General features: G+C 40.3%; 1 protein-coding gene across 2 annotated transcripts in view; it reads right to left on the reverse strand.

The window, feature by feature from the left end:
- Positions 1-2,140: 2,140 nt before the first annotated feature.
- vps11 (VPS11, CORVET/HOPS core subunit) overlaps positions 2,141-18,664 on the reverse strand; it is a 47,005-nt gene continuing 30,481 nt past the window's right edge. Inside the window, 2 exon segments of one of the 2 annotated variants that reach the window (NM_001104819.1) lie at positions 2,141-2,696; positions 5,909-6,131. In NM_001104819.1, the coding sequence (NP_001098289.1) occupies positions 2,532-2,696; positions 5,909-6,131 (388 nt within the window). In that variant the 3' untranslated portion in view covers positions 2,141-2,531. 2 annotated transcript variants of the gene reach the window in all.

An 18,664-nucleotide genomic window follows, 5' to 3' on the forward strand; every position in this document is an offset into this window, starting at 1 on the left:
ACTCACAAAATGCAGAATTTGTAAAAGTATGGTTGGAGGTAGAGGGTTTAGCCACCAAGACCCTGTTTTATGGAATAAACTCCCAGCTCATGGAAGAGAGGCCGACTCAGTTTTTACATTCAAAATTAGACTGAAAACATTCCTCTTTTGACAGGATTATTGTCAGACTAGTTAGTATTCTGAGATTACTTAACTTCATGTTAATGTGTTTAAATTAAACTTAATGTTGTTGCTTTTTCGGCTTTTCCCATCAGGGGTCGCCACAGTTAACGAGTCGCATGGTAAACCTGGCAATGTTTTACGCTGGATGCCCTTCCTGACGCAACCCTCTCAAAGCAACCGGGCTTGGGACCGGCACAGAAGTAGAGAAGGGAACAGGGAGCAGCCCGGAGTTGAACTCTGGTTTCACGGATGGAAGGCGCCTCAAACCAGCACGAGCTAAACCGGCTCCTTTACATTAAACTTAATAACAACAACACTTTGTTTTTAGTAGGCTGCTAGAAGTTGAAGCTGGGGTAACTATGGTGCTCTGGGGTTCTGTCCTCTTTTCTCATCTACTTCTACCCTCCTTCTCTCCTCTATTCTTGATTATTATTCATCATTTAGTTCTCCATGCCTCTGTTTGGTGCAGTGCGATTCATGTATTGTCCCTCTTTCCCTCTCCCTTCCTGGGGAGTGGGAGTGCTTCCAGACTCCAGTTGTCTCATCTGTGCTCCTGTTCCTGGCTGTGTGCCTCATCTCTGCTCCTCCTCCTACACCTGGCTGTGGTTCCTGTCTCCGGCTCGACTCGCGCCCCTGACTGTCCCCCCAACCACGGCTGGAAGAAGCTCGTCTGCTGGACTTTAAATATGTAGTTGTAGATTTAGATAAATTATTTCTTCTCTATGAGTTCTGGTAAATCGCCTGTCCGTCCTGGGGAGGATCCCTCCTTCATGTGGACACCACTAAGGTTTCTTTGTTTATTCCGGAATCCGTTTTTTTAGGAGTTTTTCCTTACCGCGAAGGGGGGTCTAAGGGCAGGGATGCCAGTATAGCTTAGTCAGTTTGTTAATTTCAGTATTTTCCTATTGAATTCTATGTATTTATGATCCTATTGATTTTGTTTTACTTTTTCAATTACCGATACGAAGCTCATTGAGACGACTGTTGTTGTGAATTTGGGCTATACAAATAAAATTGAATTGAATTACCATTTCTTTAGTTTTGTCCACGTTGATCTGGAGGTTATGGGATGTACACCACAGTGCTAGCTGCTCCACCTCCATTCTGTAAGCAGACTCGTTATTGTCGTTTATGAGACCGATCACTGTTGAGTCGTCTGCAAATTTGACAATTTGGTTGGTGTTGTATCGAGCTGCACAGTCATGCGTGAGCAGACTGAACAGCAGTGGGCTCAGGATGCACCCCTGTGGTGTGCCCGTGCTCACTGAGATGCAAATAAGGCTAAACCACCAGAGGAAAGTTTATTTTATCCTGGCTTTTCTCCTTGGGCATTTTTCATCTCTTTATTTAATTTGAGTCCCCTTTTTTCATCTTCCATCTTGAAGGTTGCCATCTATAATGACAGTCATTTGCTATTGTGTGCTGATTAGCACCTTGTGTTAATAGAGCAGGAGGTGTGGGTAGGACCTCCGGAGAAGGTTCTCACTTATGTGGGTGTATCCTGAACAAAACACTGTTGACAGAATGTCCACCAGAAGATCCCTGGGATTTTTTGAATCCCGTCACAGAGTCACACGCACAAAGACAAACTGCTTTATGTTAGAGTGTGGAGCATAAATGGTTGTTGGAATGTAAAATTGTGCCATCAATCACCCACACATTTGTATTTCTTGATGTTGACAAAATTACATTTCTAATAACTGCATAGATTTTAATGTTATGGTTGTTTTTTTTCTTAATGCTCGTACATTTAGTTGTATTCTGCTGTGCTCCTGTTCAAAATGGACTACCCAAACTATGCTTAGTACGTAAAACTAATTGCTGTGTATCACTCATTGTATGTGTGGCAAAGTGTAGCAGCCTTGAAATGGGTATTATTTCAAGTGCATAAAGCCATGAAGATAGGCACATTTTATTTGTTCAATTACTATACCAACTGCTCCGAGGCAAGTAAAAGAAAGTGTGTGTAAGGAAACAATATACCAATGCCAACTCTTCATTTTTTATTTTACACGGAATGATACGTTATTATTCTTCCTTAAAGATGGCAGACAACAATACATTTTTTTCTTTTATAATCCCCATTTAAAGGAAACCAAAAAATAAGCATGGCTCTTACCTGTTTTTTTTTTGTTTTTTTTACTGTGATTTAGTGGGGTTATAAAACACACAACTGTCATAATGTCTAGTAATTAACACTATCAAGTTCAACACAGTTGAGCAAAAATGTCCACCAAAAGCACCAAAAGAAGCTTCAGCATTTGACATGATATTAAATGGCATCTTTGGGGTAAAATACATTAGACACTTCCTGAATAGGACAGGAAAACTTCAGCTTCCGACATGAACAATCTCATAAATGGAGATTTCTAATTATTTTTCTTGGTATGGATGAGAAGATCTCTCTGCAGGTCAACTTCTAGACTTCCAACAGTCTTGCTACCAGGGGGGTCAGTGACCAGAGTCAGCTTGTTAAACACTCCTCGACCAAAATAGTCTGCGACGACTGAGAAACCGTCATTAGAGATGCGCAACTAAAAAAAAAAAAAAAAAAAAAAACAAATTAGTTTACATATCAGTTATGTGATCAAAGAAAACAACATCTCAAAGCTTAACAATTATACACTAGACAACTGGGCTTCCTTATAAATATTGAAAAAATCTGATACTTATTTTTACTTTTTCTGAACAGACATTTTGTTGTCTCATTGTATGCAATGAAACAACCAAAGTAGTACTAAAATGGTTTGGGACAAACACAACCCCACTGGGATCAATAAAGCCTTATCTTATCCTGTAGATTAATAAAATGCCAATAAGTATTGTTAACGTTGGTAATTATTTAACCACAATGCCAAAGTTTCAGATTAATCTTGAAATTTATAGTAAAATTGTTTTATTCACTGCCTCACTCCCGTAGTTCACTAAAAATCTGAAAACCCACCTCTTCAGACAAGCATACCCACCCTAATCCATTTTATGATTCTATTGTTTTGTTTGTTTTTATCTAATGTGTCTTTCTTTTAATTGTATTGTATTATTTTCTATCTGTAAGGCGACTTTGGGTGTCTAGAAAGGCGCCATATAAATAAAATTCATTATTATTATTAATAATAATAATATTAAAATATTATTTATTATTATTATTATTAATAAATTATTATTATTAATAATAATAATGAAGACAATAATAATAATAATAATAATAATAATAATTTTAACACCTGTCTGGGGACTACAGATGAAAAATAGCCTTTGGGCTAATTCTGGCACATTGCAGCCATGCTTTTAATGTGCACTGTCCCTGTTAAATAAATGAATAATAAATAAACGAATAAATAAATAAATAATAATGGATTGGATTTATCTGCGCTTTTCAAGTCACTCAAAGCGCTTACAGTGTGTCCATTATTCATTCATTCTTGGTGATGTAACTACTGTTGTAGCCACAGCTGTCCTGGGGCAGACTGACAGAGGCGTGGCTGCCAGTTTGCGCCTCTGACCATCACCGGGACAATCATACAAATGCACACGCCAGTGGAGCCACACTGGAGTCACCGAGGGTGAAGTGTCTTGCCCAAGGACACAACGACAGATGGCTGGAGGGAGTGGTGATCGAACCGCCGCCCTATTATTATTTATTATTATTATTATTAATGCTTTGAACAAATGGAAAAAGCCCATTCCTGTTCACACTGAAAACAGCAAGACTGTTTTTTTGGATGCCACATTAGGCCAAGACTCATACCATTATGTGGGTAAAAGGGGGGTTCTCATAAGACAGCGAGTGTAGTGGTTTATGCCAGGTGCACAGATGAGAAGTTGGATTTCAAAGCAAGTGTGACGATCATCTTAAACAACAGACGTGAGAGTAAAGGCTCCTTGTTATCTGTAGCCTTCTTGTTATCTACAGTGGTAGACAAAATAGTTGATCCCCCTCAGTTAAAGAAAGTCCACGATGCTCACTGAAATGACTTGAAACGTTCAAAAGTAACAATAAATTAAAATGTATTGAAATTTAAATCATCAAATTCAGCCATTACTTTTGAGTTGTTGATTAACAGAATTATTTAAAAAACAACAACAATGAAATAGGGCTGGACATAAATGATGGTACCTCCATAAAACTGAGAACTAATTGTCCAGGGGGTCATGATGAACTCAGGTATGTCCTTTGATTGATATCACAGCTGTTTTCAAACCCATAATCAGTCAGTCTGCCTATTTAAAGGGAGACAAATAGTCACATTGCTGTTTGGTGGAAAGGTATGGACCACCCTGAACATGGACAACAGAAAGCCAAGGAGAGAATTGTCCCAGGATATTAGAAACACAATTATAGACAAACATGGTAAAGCTAAAGGCTATAAAACCATCTCTAAGCAGGTTGGAGTTCCTGTGACCACAGTGGCACATATTCAGAAGTTTAAGACCCACGGGACAGTAGCCAACCTCCCTGGACGATGGAAGAGGAAAATTGATGACAAACTGATGAGACGGATAGTTGGAACTGTATCCAAAGAGCCCAGAACAACCTCCAAAGACATTAAAGGTGAACTCCTAGATCAAGGTACATCAGTGTCAGATCGCACCATTCCTCGTTGTTTGAGCCAGAGTGGACTTCATGGGAGACGACCAAGGAGGACACCACTGTTGAAAGGAAATCAGAAAAAAGCCAAGGAGGACACCACTGTTGAATGGAAATCATGAAAAAGCCAAGGAGGACACCACTGTTGAATGGAAATCATGAAAAAGCCAAGGAGGACACCACTGTTGAATGGAAATCATGAAAAAGCCAAGGAGGACACCACTGTTGAATGGAAATCATGAAAAAGCCAAGGAGGACACCACTGTTGAATGGAAATCATGAAAAAGCCAAGGAGGACACCACTGTTGAATGGAGATCATGAAAAAGCCAAGGAGGACGCCACTGTTGAATGGAAATCACGAAAAAGCCAGACTGGAATTTGCAAAAATGCATGTTGACAAGCCACAAAGCTTCTGGGAAAATGTCCTTTGGACGGATGAGACAAAACTGGAGCTTTTTGGTAAGGCACATCAGCTCACTGTTCGTAAACTCAAAAATGAAGCATCCAACCAAAAGAACACTGTCCCTACTGTGAAACATGGAGGGGGCTCAGTTCTGTTTTGGGGCTGCTTTGCTGCATCTGCCACAGGGGGTCTTGAAGTTGTGCAAGTTAAGATGAAATCTCCAGATTATCAAGACATTCTAGGTAGAAATGTGCTGCCTAGTGTCAGAAAGCTTGGTCTCAGTCGCAGGTCATGGGTCTTCCAACAGGACAAAGATCCAAAACACACAGCCAAAAATCCCCAAGAATGGCTCAGAGAAAAGCGTTGGACTATTCTGAAGTGGCCTTCTATGAGCCCAGATCTGAATCCCATTGAACATCAGTGGAAGGAGCTGAAACATGCCATTTGGAGAAGACACCCGTCAAACCTGAGACAACTGGAGCAGTTTGCTCATCATTTTTGTCCAGCCCTATTTCATTAGTTTGTTTTTTTAAATAATTCTGTTTATCAAAAACTCAAAAGTAATGACTGATTTTGATGATTTAATTTTCAATAAAGTTTAATTTATTGTTACTTTTGAACGTTTCAAGTCATTTCAGTGAGCATTGTGGACTTTCTTTCTTTAACTGAGGGGTACCAACTATTTTCTCAACCACTGTATATGAACAAAGATAGAGCTAATAATGATAGGCTGGCTCAATAATTTAGGTTTTACCTGTCGGTTGAAGTGGTCATGAAGATCACGCTTCTGGTCCTGAGAACGCAACATGTCCATGACTTTTCGGTTCTCTGGAGTGCAGGTTGGACATTCTGCCTCACTCTCTGCATAGCTCTCAAAGCAATGTTGGTGAAAAGAGTGACTGCACAGGAAATGAACAGAAGGTAGCTCCAAAGGGCTGTTGCACATGTTGCACTTGGTCTTCTGGAATATCTTTGCACTGTGGAAACATTTATATGAATTTCTTAAAATGTAGTAGTTTATGCACTCTGTATTAAAAGAACCTGCTTATACCCATTTGATTCAAATTGAATGTGCATCTTTTGCTTAAACATCCAATCCAAAATGAAAATGGTCTTTGTAACACGTTCTTGTAGCATTTCTTTCCCGATGGAAGACATAAATAAAATAATTTAAGATTAAAACTGTGTTTCCGAGTATTTCTTTGATCAAATTGTGATGGATCAGGAGCAGATAAAAACCTACGGTTTGTAAAAAGCTCAGATTTGTGAAGCAGCAACTGCCACAGGCAGGCCAAAAATCTCTCTGCTCTGCTGCATTCTGATCTTCCACTTGAAGACAAATGGATCCATGTACGTATTTGTTTTCCCCATCTTAGCTGGTATTTGGCTCTAAACTGTATGGCTGCAAAGCCCCAATATAGTTCGCCATTTTGTTGCTACACTAATGTTAGCTTGGGGTAGTGAGGGGCTGTAAGCTAGCGGGAGAGTCTAAACAAAGGGATGATGGGATATTATGAGGTGCCATGTAGGACATTATTCAGAATTAGCATTCATAAACACGTATGAAATCTCACACACACACTAGTGAAATCTCTCACATACACATGTGAAAATCCTCACATACACATGTGAAAATCTCTGACATACACATGTGAAAATCTCTGACATACACATGTGAAAATCTCTGACATACACATGTGAAAATCTCTCACATACACATGTGAAAATCTCTCACATACACATGTGAAAATCTCTCACATACACATGTGAAAATCCTCACATACACATGTGAAAATCCTCACATACACATGTGAAAATCTCTCACATACACATCTCAAAATCTCTCACATACACATGTGAAAATCCTCACATACACATGTGAAAATCCTCACATACACATGTGAAAATCTCTCACATACACATGTGAAAATCACTCACATACACATTTGATTTGATTTGATTTGAAATGGTTTATTTCAAGCAATCAAATAGAAATAATACACAAAAGCAATATAATCATCAGTTATACATTCATACAGTAACTAATCAAACTTAGGATAATTAGACATAATTAATAAATATTGCTTGAAAGGGAGTGGAAGGAAGCGAACTTATATAATCCCACCCCGTTATACTATAACCATTTTATTACATGATTTATCAATATCCGGTTCCTAGGTTTTATCAGACAGAATTAACAATCATAAGGTATCAATAAAGCACATGCTAAAGATGAATTACTTAAGTACTACGTCAAAAATAACTATTTTAGAAATCAACATGGCAAATGCAGCATCTGAAATATATGCAAATTATGTTACTTTTAAAAGTGATTCATATGCTTTAAAACATAATACTATATCAGTAAAATAGACACAACACTGTTACAGGAATTTTCATAGCAAAATTTCATCAAGTATCAAAAGTTAAAAACATGTGCAAAATTATGCTACATTAGGAAAGATTTTTGAATCAATTTATCAATTTTAGGAGCTAGTGAAGTAATATCATCAAAAGTCAACCAATTTAACAATTTTCAAAAGTGATTAATCATTTGTTTTACTCTTTTTATATTTTTTTTGTATTTTTATTTTATGTTTTTATATAATCAAGTAATGCTGTAGGGGAAAAATAAAAAGGGTCCATAAACTGTCGAATTGTCCAAGGTTGGCATTTCTTCTTTTACTGATAACAGCCGATTTTTTTGGTTTAAACAGTTAATAGTTTTCTTCCATGTTATGTCTGCAGACATTAGATTCAGGTCCATATCCTTCTTCAGCTGATATCAGCTGCGGTGAAAGTTGAGGTCAAGTTGTCTGCAGGTCAGAACTCTGCTGTTATTCAGGTGACGTCAGACATACAGAGAAAGTGATGATTCCAGGTGTCATATTTCTTGAAATTATTTGGCTCTTTGATTTATTACTCCACGTTGTTTCAGACAACCGTAATCAAGCACTTCTCAAAGTCCTTCATGGTGTTCACGACCAGAACCTTGGCCCGGTCCTCTGGACCGAGTGGTTTGACGTAAATCCTGCAGCCTTTAACCCAAGTGTTCTCAATCTGCTTACGCTTCCTGAGAAGCCGTGCATGTTTTGAGATTTCAGCATTCCTTCTGATCAGATGGTCGTTCAGATAAACAGCAGATCCTCTGAGATTTTTGCGTTGATTCATCAGAGCTAGCTTGTGTTTATGATTCACAAACCTGATGAGGATCGCTGGTTTATCCGTCTCCTTTCTCCTGGGGAGCAGGTGGCAGGTCTCGATGGTATTGAGATCCAGGGAAATCCCTTTAGATGTGAGAAATGAATGTATTTGCTGTTCCAGCGACGCTGCACCCATCTCCGTATTAGAACTGCTAGCTACGCTAGCGCTAACATTAGCAGTACTAGCTCCAGCTGCATTCAGCTTCGCTCGAGACTTGATTGGTACTCCAGTGAAAATGACATTATTCATCCTTACTTGCTGTTCCACATCGTCCAGTCTTTTCTCCAGAATCTCGACCCGGTTTTCTCGCTGCTCGTTTTGAGCCCGAAATCTTCGGAACTCTTCCATCATATCCCAGAGTGGTGTTAGCTTAGCAGACACTTGATCCATAAAACTTTTCAGCGTTTCTTGAATAATGTCAAGAGACTTTTTGAGCTCTTCGTATTCCTGGGGTTTCTTCGGGGGCATGGTCAGCTCTCTTTTTTGGAGAAAAATCAACTTTTTAAGTAATTTGAAGATAGTTGTATTCGCAGAGAGGCACGCCACGCGTCCTGCTGTATAACCCGGAACCGCCAGTTCATGTGAAAATCTCTCACATACACATGTGAAAATCTCTCACATACACATGTGAAAATCTCTCACATACACATGTGAAAATCTCTCACATACACATGTGAAAATCTCTCACATACACATGTGAAAATCCTCACATACACATGTGAAAATCTCTCACATACACATGTGAAAATCCTCACATACACATGTGAAAATCCCTCACATACACATGTGAAAATCTCTCACATACACGTGAAAATCTCTCACATACACATGTGAAAATCTCTCACATACACATGTGAAAATCTTTCACATACACAGGTGAAAATCCTCACATACACATGTGAAAATCTCTCACATACACATGTGAAAATCTCTCACATACACATGTGAAAATCACTCACATACACATGTGAAAATCTCTCACACATGTGAAAATCTCTCACATACACATGTGAAAATCCTCACATACAAATGTGAAAATCTCTCATACACATGTGAAAATCCTCACATACACGTGAAAATCTCTCACATACACATGTGAAAATCCTCACATACACATGTGAAAATCACTCACATACACATGTGAAAATCTCTCAAATACACATGTGAAAATCTCTCACATACACATGTGAAAATCCTCACATACACATGCGAAAATCTCTCACATACACATCTCAAAATCTCTCACATACACATGTGAAATATCTGACATACACGTGAAAATCTCTCACATACACATGTGAAAATCCTCACAGACACATGTGAAAATCCTCACATACACATGTGAAAATCTCTCACATACACGTGTGAAAATCCTCACATACACATGTGAAAATCACTCACATACACATGTGAAAATCTCTCAAATACACATGTGAAAATCCTCACATATACATACGAAAATCTCTCACATACACATCTCAAAATCTCTCACATACACATGTGAAATATCTGACATACACGTGAAAATCTCTCACATACACATGTGAAAATCTCTCGCATACACGTGAAAATCCTCACATACATATCTCAAAATTTCTCACATACACATGTGAAAATCCTCACATGCACATGTGAAAATCTCTCCCATACACATGTGAAAATCTCTCCCATACACATGTGAAAGTCCTCACATACACATGTGAAAGTCCTCACATACACATGTGAAAATCCTCACATACACATGTGAAAATCCTCACATACACATGTGAAAATCTCTCACATACACATGTGAAAATCTCTCACATACACATCTCAAAATCTCTCACATACACATGTGAAATATCTGACATACACATGTGAAAATCCTCACATACACATGTGAAAATCCTCACATACACATGTGAAAATCTCTCACATACACATGTGAAAATCACTCACATACACATATGAAAATCCTCACATACATATGTGAAAATCTCTCACATACACATGTGAAAATCCTCACATACACATGTGAAAATCTCTCACATACACATGTGAAAGTCTCTCACATACACATGTGAAAATCCTCACATACACATGTGAAAATCGCTCACATACACATGTGAAAATCCTCACACACATCTCAAAATCTCTCACATACACATGTGAAAATCCTCACATACACATGTGAAAATCCTCACATACACATGTGAAAATCTCTCACATACACATGTGAAAATCTATCACATACACATCTCAAAATCTCTCACATACACATGTGAAATATCTGACATACACATATGAAAATCCTCACATACACGTGAAAATCCTCACATACACATTTGAAAATCTCTCACATACACATGTGAAAATCACTCACATACACATGTGAAAATCCTCACACATATCTCAAAATCTCTCACATACACATGTGTAAATCTCTCACATACACATGTGAAAATCACTCACATATACATGTGAAAATCTCTCACACGTGAAAATCCCTCACATACACATGTGAAAATCCTCACATACAAATGTGAAAATCTCTCACATACACATGTGAAAATCCTCATATACACATGTGAAAATCTCTCACATACACATGTGAAAATCTCTCACATACACATGTGAAAATCCTCACATACACATGCGAAAATCTCTCACATACACATCTCAAAATCTCTCACATACACATGTGAAATATCTGACATACACGTGAAAATCTCTCACATACACATGTGAAAATCTCTCGCATACACATGTGAAAATCCTCACATACATATCTCAAAATCTCTCACATACACATGTGTAAATCTCTCACATACACATGTGAAAATCACTCACATACACATGTGAAAATCTCTCACACATGTGAAAATCCTCACAGACACATGTGAAAATCCTCACATACACATGTGAAAATCTCTCACATACACATGTGAAAATCCTCACATACACGTGAAAATCACTCACATACACATGTGAAAATCTCTCACATACACATGTGAAAATCTCTCACATACACATGTGAAAATCCTCACAGACACATGTGAAAATCTTCACATACACATGTGAAAATCTCTCGCATACACATGTGAAAATCCTCACATACATATCTCAAAATCTCTCACATACACATGTGAAAGTCTCTCACATACACATGTGAAAATCCTCACATACACATGTGAAAATCGCTCACATACACATGTGAAAATCCTCACATACATATCTCAAAATCTCTCACATACACATGTGAAAATCCTCACATACACATGTGAAAATCCTCACATACACATGTGAAAATCTCTCACATACACATGTGAAAATCTCTCACATACACATCTCAAAATCTCTCACATACACAAGTGAAATATCTGACATACACATATGAAAATCCTCACATACACGTGAAAATCCTCACATACACATGTGAAAATCTCTCACATACACATGTGAAAATCACTCACATACACATGTGAAAATCCTCACACATATCTCAAAATCTCTCACATACACATGTGTAAATCTCTCACATACACATGTGAAAATCACTCACATACACATGTGAAAATCTCTCACACACACATGTGAAAATCCTCACATACAAATGTGAAAATCTCTCACATACACATGTGAAAATCCTCACATACACATGTGAAAATCTCTCACATACACATGTGAAAATCTCTCACATACACATGTGAAAATCCTCACATACACATGCGAAAATCTCTCACATACACATCTCAAAATCTCTCACATACACGTGAAATATCTGACATACACGTGAAAATCTCTCACATACACATGTGAAAATCTCTCGCATACACATGTGAAAATCCTCACATACATATCTCAAAATCTCTGACATACACATGTGAAAATCCTCACAGACACATGTGAAAATCCTCACATACACATGTGAAAATCTCTCACATACACATGTGAAAATCCTCACATACACATGTGAAAATCACTCACATACACATGTGAAAATCTCTCACATACACATGTGAAAATCTCTCACATACACATGTGAAAATCCTCACAGACACATGTGAAAATCTTCACATACACATGTGAAAATCTCTCGCATACACATGTGAAAATCCTCACATACATATCTCAAAATCTCTCACATACACATGTGAAAATCTTTCACATACACATGTGAAAATCTCTCACATACACATGTGAAAATCTCTCACATACACATGTGAAAATCCTCACAGACACATGTGAAAATCCTCATACACATGTGAAAATCTCTCACATACACATGTGAAAATCTCTCACATACACATGTGAAAATCTCTCACATACACATGTGAAATCCTCACATACACATGTGAAAATCTCTCACATACACATGTGAAAATCACTCACATACACATGTGAAAATCTCTCACATACACATGTGAAAATCTCTCACATACACATGTGAAATCCTCACATACACATGTGAAAATATCTCACATACACATGTGAAATCCTCACATACACATGTGAAAATCTCTCACACATGTGAAAATCTCTCACATACACATGTGAAAATCCTCACATACAAATGTGAAAATCTCTCACATACACATGTGAAAATCCTCACATGCACATGTGAAAATCTCTCACATACACATGTGAAAATCTCTCACATACACATGTGAAAATCCTCACATACACATGCGAAAATCTCTCACATACACATCTCAAAATCTCTCACATACACGTGAAATATCTGACATACACGTGAAAATCTCTCACATACACATGTGAAAATCTCTCGCATACACATGTGAAAATCCTCACATACATATCTCAAAATCTCTGACATACACATGTGAAAATCCTCACAGACACATGTGAAAATCCTCACATACACATGTGAAAATCTCTCACATACACATGTGAAAATCCTCACATACACATGTGAAAATCACTCACATACACATGTGAAAATCTCTCACATACACATGTGAAAATCTCTCACATACACATGTGAAAATCCTCACAGACACATGTGAAAATCTTCACATACACATGTGAAAATCTCTCGCATACACATGTGAAAATCCTCACATACATATCTCAAAATCTCTCACATACACATGTGAAAATCTTTCACATACACATGTGAAAATCTCTCACATACACATGTGAAAATCTCTCACATACACATGTGAAAATCCTCACAGACACATGTGAAAATCCTCATACACATGTGAAAATCTCTCACATACACATGTGAAAATCTCTCACATACACATGTGAAAATCTCTCACATACACATGTGAAATCCTCACATACACATGTGAAAATCTCTCACATACACATGTGAAAATCACTCACATACACATGTGAAAATCTCTCACATACACATGTGAAAATCTCTCACATACACATGTGAAATCCTCACATACACATGTGAAAATATCTCACATACACATGTGAAATCCTCACATACACATGTGAAAATCTCTCACACATGTGAAAATCTCTCACATACACATGTGAAAATCCTCACATACAAATGTGAAAATCTCTCACATACACATGTGAAAATCCTCACATGCACATGTGAAAATCTCTCACATACACATGTGAAAATCTCTCACATACACATGTGAAAATCCTCACATACACATGCGAAAATCTCTCACATACACATCTCAAAATCTCTCACATACACGTGAAATATCTGACATACACGTGAAAATCTCTCACATACACATGTGAAAATCTCTCGCATACACATGTGAAAATCCTCACATACATATCTCAAAATCTCTGACATACACATGTGAAAATCCTCACAGACACATGTGAAAATCCTCACATACACATGTGAAAATCTCTCACATACACATGTGAAAATCCTCACATACACATGTGAAAATCACTCACATACACATGTGAAAATCTCTCACATACACATGTGAAAATCTCTCACATACACATGTGAAAATCCTCACAGACACATGTGAAAATCTTCACATACACATGTGAAAATCTCTCGCATACACATGTGAAAATCCTCACATACATATCTCAAAATCTCTCACATACACATGTGAAAATCTTTCACATACACATGTGAAAATCCTCACATACACATGTGAAAATCTCTCACATACACATGTGAAAATCTCTCACATACACATGTGAAAATCCTCACAGACACATGTGAAAATCCTCATACACATGTGAAAATCTCTCACATACACATGTGAAAATCTCTCACATACACATGTGAAAATCTCTCACATACACATGTGAAATCCTCACATACACATGTGAAAATCTCTCACATACACATGTGAAAATCACTCACATACACATGTGAAAATCTCTCACATACACATGTGAAAATCTCTCACATACACATGTGAAATCCTCACATACACATGTGAAAATATCTCACATACACATGTGAAATCCTCACATACACATGTGAAAATCTCTCACATACACATGTGAAAATCACTCACATACACATGTGAAAATCTCTCACATACACATGTGAAAATCTCTCACATACACATGTGAAAATCTCTCACATACACATGTGAAAATCCTCACATACACATGTGAAAATCCTCACATACATATCTCAAAATCTCTCACATACACATGTGAAAATCCTCACAGACACATGTGAAAATCCTCACATACACATGTGGAAATCTCTCACATACACATGTGAAAATCCTCACATACACATGTGAAAATCTCTCGCATACACATGTGAAAATCCTCACATACATATCTCAAAATCTCTCACATACACATTTGAAAATCCTCACATACACATGTGAAAATCTTCACAGACACGTGAAAATCCTCACATACACATGTGAAAATCTCTCACATACACATGTGAAAATCCTCACAGACACATGTGAAAATTTCTCACATACACATGTGAAAATCCTCACAGACACATGTGAAAATCCTCACATACATATCTCAAAATCTCTCACATACACATGTGAAAATCTCTCACATACACATGTGAAAATCTTCACAGACACATGTGAAAATCTCTCACATACACATGTGAAAATCCTCACATACACATGTGAAAATCTCTCACATACACATGTGAAAATCTCTCACATACACATGTGAAAATCCTCTCACACATATTACTGAAAATTTCGAGAGAAACGGAAGGCATTTGAGTAGAAACGGAAGTTATCTGATTATCGCAAAATTCAACGGCAGTCAAAAGCGTTGCTATGGTGATGTGTATGGGCAGCCTAAAACAATTCGGACCAAAGTAACAACTTTAAACTATGATAGACTGGCTAAGGCAGAGACTACATCCCCGCAACCTAATTATTAAATATATTTTCAATGTGATTTCATACGTGTTTATGAATGCTAATTCTGAATAATGTCCTACACGGCACCTCAAAAATATCAGCATTGTGTAACTTCCACAACAACAGTCAAGCACAAGCCAGAGGCAAATTTCTGATGAACTCCTGCTGCTCTGCAGAAGATATGTCTTAAAAACAACCCCGTCTTTTTACATTTTGGCTAAAAACTGTATAACGATAATAAAATGACCACTGGGAACAATTGTACAATAAATTTTTGGCAATGAAGTAACATAACATGACCACCAACCTAATCAAAATTTTGCAGTGAAAAAGGTGCTTTACTTTTTTATAAGTGCAGTGGATGTCTAATTTAATACATGCCAGTGTTTTACTGGGTACGGTAGTCAGTCACCAATTGTGTAAATTCAATTCAATTCAACTTTATTTGTATAGCCCAAATTCACAACAGTCGTCTCAATGGGCTTCGTATATCACGTAATGTCACTCTTAAAAGATAAGAGAAGCCTGTAATTTCCATCACAGGTTTACTTCAATTATGAGACAAAATGTGAAGAAAAAAATCAAGATAATCACATTGTCTGATTTTTCTTTTTTTTTTTTTTTTTTTTTTTTTTTTTTTTTTTTTTTTTTTTTTTTTTTTTTTTTAACTTGTCCTGTCCAACAGCTGGGCAGACAGATGAGAGCTGAGGGCCTCTTGTGTTGGACAGATTTTACTTTAACAAGAGGGGTTATTAATCTTCAGACAAACCAAAGGTATGTCTGGATAAACCCCTTTTGTAATTGAGGCCAGACTTTATTAATTTCAATCATGTCTGAAAATCTTTGGTGTTGGACCGGACGGAAAAGGAAAGAGGGGAAGAAGAGAGAGGGACGATAGAGAGAGGGGGGGTAGGGGGTGATAATAGGAGGGGAAGGGGGATAAGACCATGAAGCAGCATAAAGCAACAAGTTTACTGGTTGTTAATCATTATGGTAACGTTCAAATGTAGTACAATAAGGGCGGAGCCTGTCCACACACACACTCAAATGTTATAAACACACCTGCTAGCTGCAAAAAATGTCCACCTGTCGACATATATACAAAACAGATAGTGTTCACACGCATACTTATGCCTTAAAACCAACTAGTGTGAAATATTTCAGTCATTCAGTCATGCAAACTGTAAGTGCAAAGGTGAGCTAACACCTGTGCTCAGGTGAGTGTTTATGTTCTTCTAAAATGGATGGTGGAACGTGGAAAGAAGGAGGGAGAGTGCCCAGCCATCCCCACCCCAAGACCCCCACCGCAGCAGCAGCGGCAGCCGGAATCCCCCCAACGCCACACGGGAACCGGCAGGGAACAACCGCCGCCCGGGCGACCAAGCCCGCCACCCAGGCCAGGGCCAGCAGGACCGCCGCAAGGCCCCCAGAGCCAGAGAGCAGGGAAGCACGGAGGGAGAGAGAGCGCCGCCCCAGCCCAACCAGGAGAGCAGCCCCCCCGCCGCGCCGGGAGAACCCAACGCAGGGCCCCACCGGAGACGGACGCCCACAGCCCCAGACGGGCACCCCACCACCACCCAGGAGTTCCGGGCATCCCCCCGCCCCAACCCCAGGTACGAGCCAGGACCCCCCAAGGGAGACCCGCTCCGCGCTCCAGGCAGCCATCCGCCCGGCCCGCGGCCGGTCCAGGGAGGAGCGGGGCAGGGGCCCGCCGCCCCCGCCCAAGAGGGGGGGAACCCCGGGGAAAAAAAAGAGGGCCCACAAGGGGTGTTGTAAATATGGCCCGACCAGGCTCGGCCACAGTTGGAAATATGGCGGGGCCCAGCGCCCAGGAGCAAGGACCAGAACCCACCCCCCAGGGACACGAACACTCCCGGCTCAGATGTAATGTGAACCCCCCCGCCGCGCGGAGAGAGCACCGCCGGGCACAGGAAGCCGGCACCCCGGGGACACGGCCGCCGTTGCAAAGGGGCCCGTACCCCCCACCAGGGAAGAGGCAGGGGACAGATGGTCCTAGGTCCCACCTTCCTTGCAAAATGTGTGTGCGTGTATGTGTGTTTGAGAGGGTGTGTGTGTGCATGTGTGTGTGTTTATGTTGGAATGTATATATTGAGGGGGGAGGGGTGTGTGTGCTAAGGGGGGTGCAGTTAAAATTGGCGGGTAGGGCACTGAGGGGACATCTCCTGATTACTCACAGTGACGTCCCCTCACCCTCCCCACCAAGGGACCCTAAATGTCTAAGGTGTGGTTAAAATTGGCGGGTAGGGTGCCAGGAGGACATCCGCTGCTTGCTGGCAGTGATGTCCAAGCACCCCCCCTACCAAGGGCCCTACATGTCTAAGGTGCAAATAAAACCGAAAGAGGGGGGGCCCACTCCATACGGCAACCATGGGAGGGGGGCCACTGCCTAGTAAACCCCCCCCCCCAAGGCTCATCGCAGGCTAAGCCCCCCACCCCCTCACCCTATTATGAGGTTATATGAGGAAGGGGGTAAGTTGGGGACAGCTGGTAGACTGTCCCCCGGTGGTCAGACAGCTGCCCCCCCCCCCCCCCCCCAGCAAGGGGGCCAGGCCCACCCAGCCCAGGGGCCCCACCCCCGGAGGCGCCGACACCCCAGGCCCAGCACCACCCCCCCCCACACAGAGAGAGAGGAGCCAGAAAGCGTCGGCCCCCCCCAGGAGCAAGCCCAGGCCCCCACCCCCAAACGCCGGCCCTGGAAGAGCTCTGGTCAGGCCTCGACGGGACCGAGGCAGCCGACCGGCCGGGGAAACCGCCGATGGCCTCAGTGGAGACCCCGACCCGTCAACCCCCCCTGCCCCGTACCAATAGAGCCCCCCCCCCTCCCCCAGAATGCCCCCCCACAAGGCAGGGCCGACAAGACCCCCCACCCCACCACCCCCCAGACCCCGCAGCCAAAGCGGATGACACCCAGAGCGACCGGGGGCCCCAAGAGGGCTGTCCCGTCCCGCCCCAGAGCCAGGGAAGGGCCGATCCCAGCC

This window comes from Oryzias latipes, chromosome 14 (genome assembly GCF_002234675.1).
Source record: "Oryzias latipes chromosome 14, ASM223467v1".
Classification (NCBI taxonomy): domain Eukaryota; kingdom Metazoa; phylum Chordata; class Actinopteri; order Beloniformes; family Adrianichthyidae; genus Oryzias; species Oryzias latipes.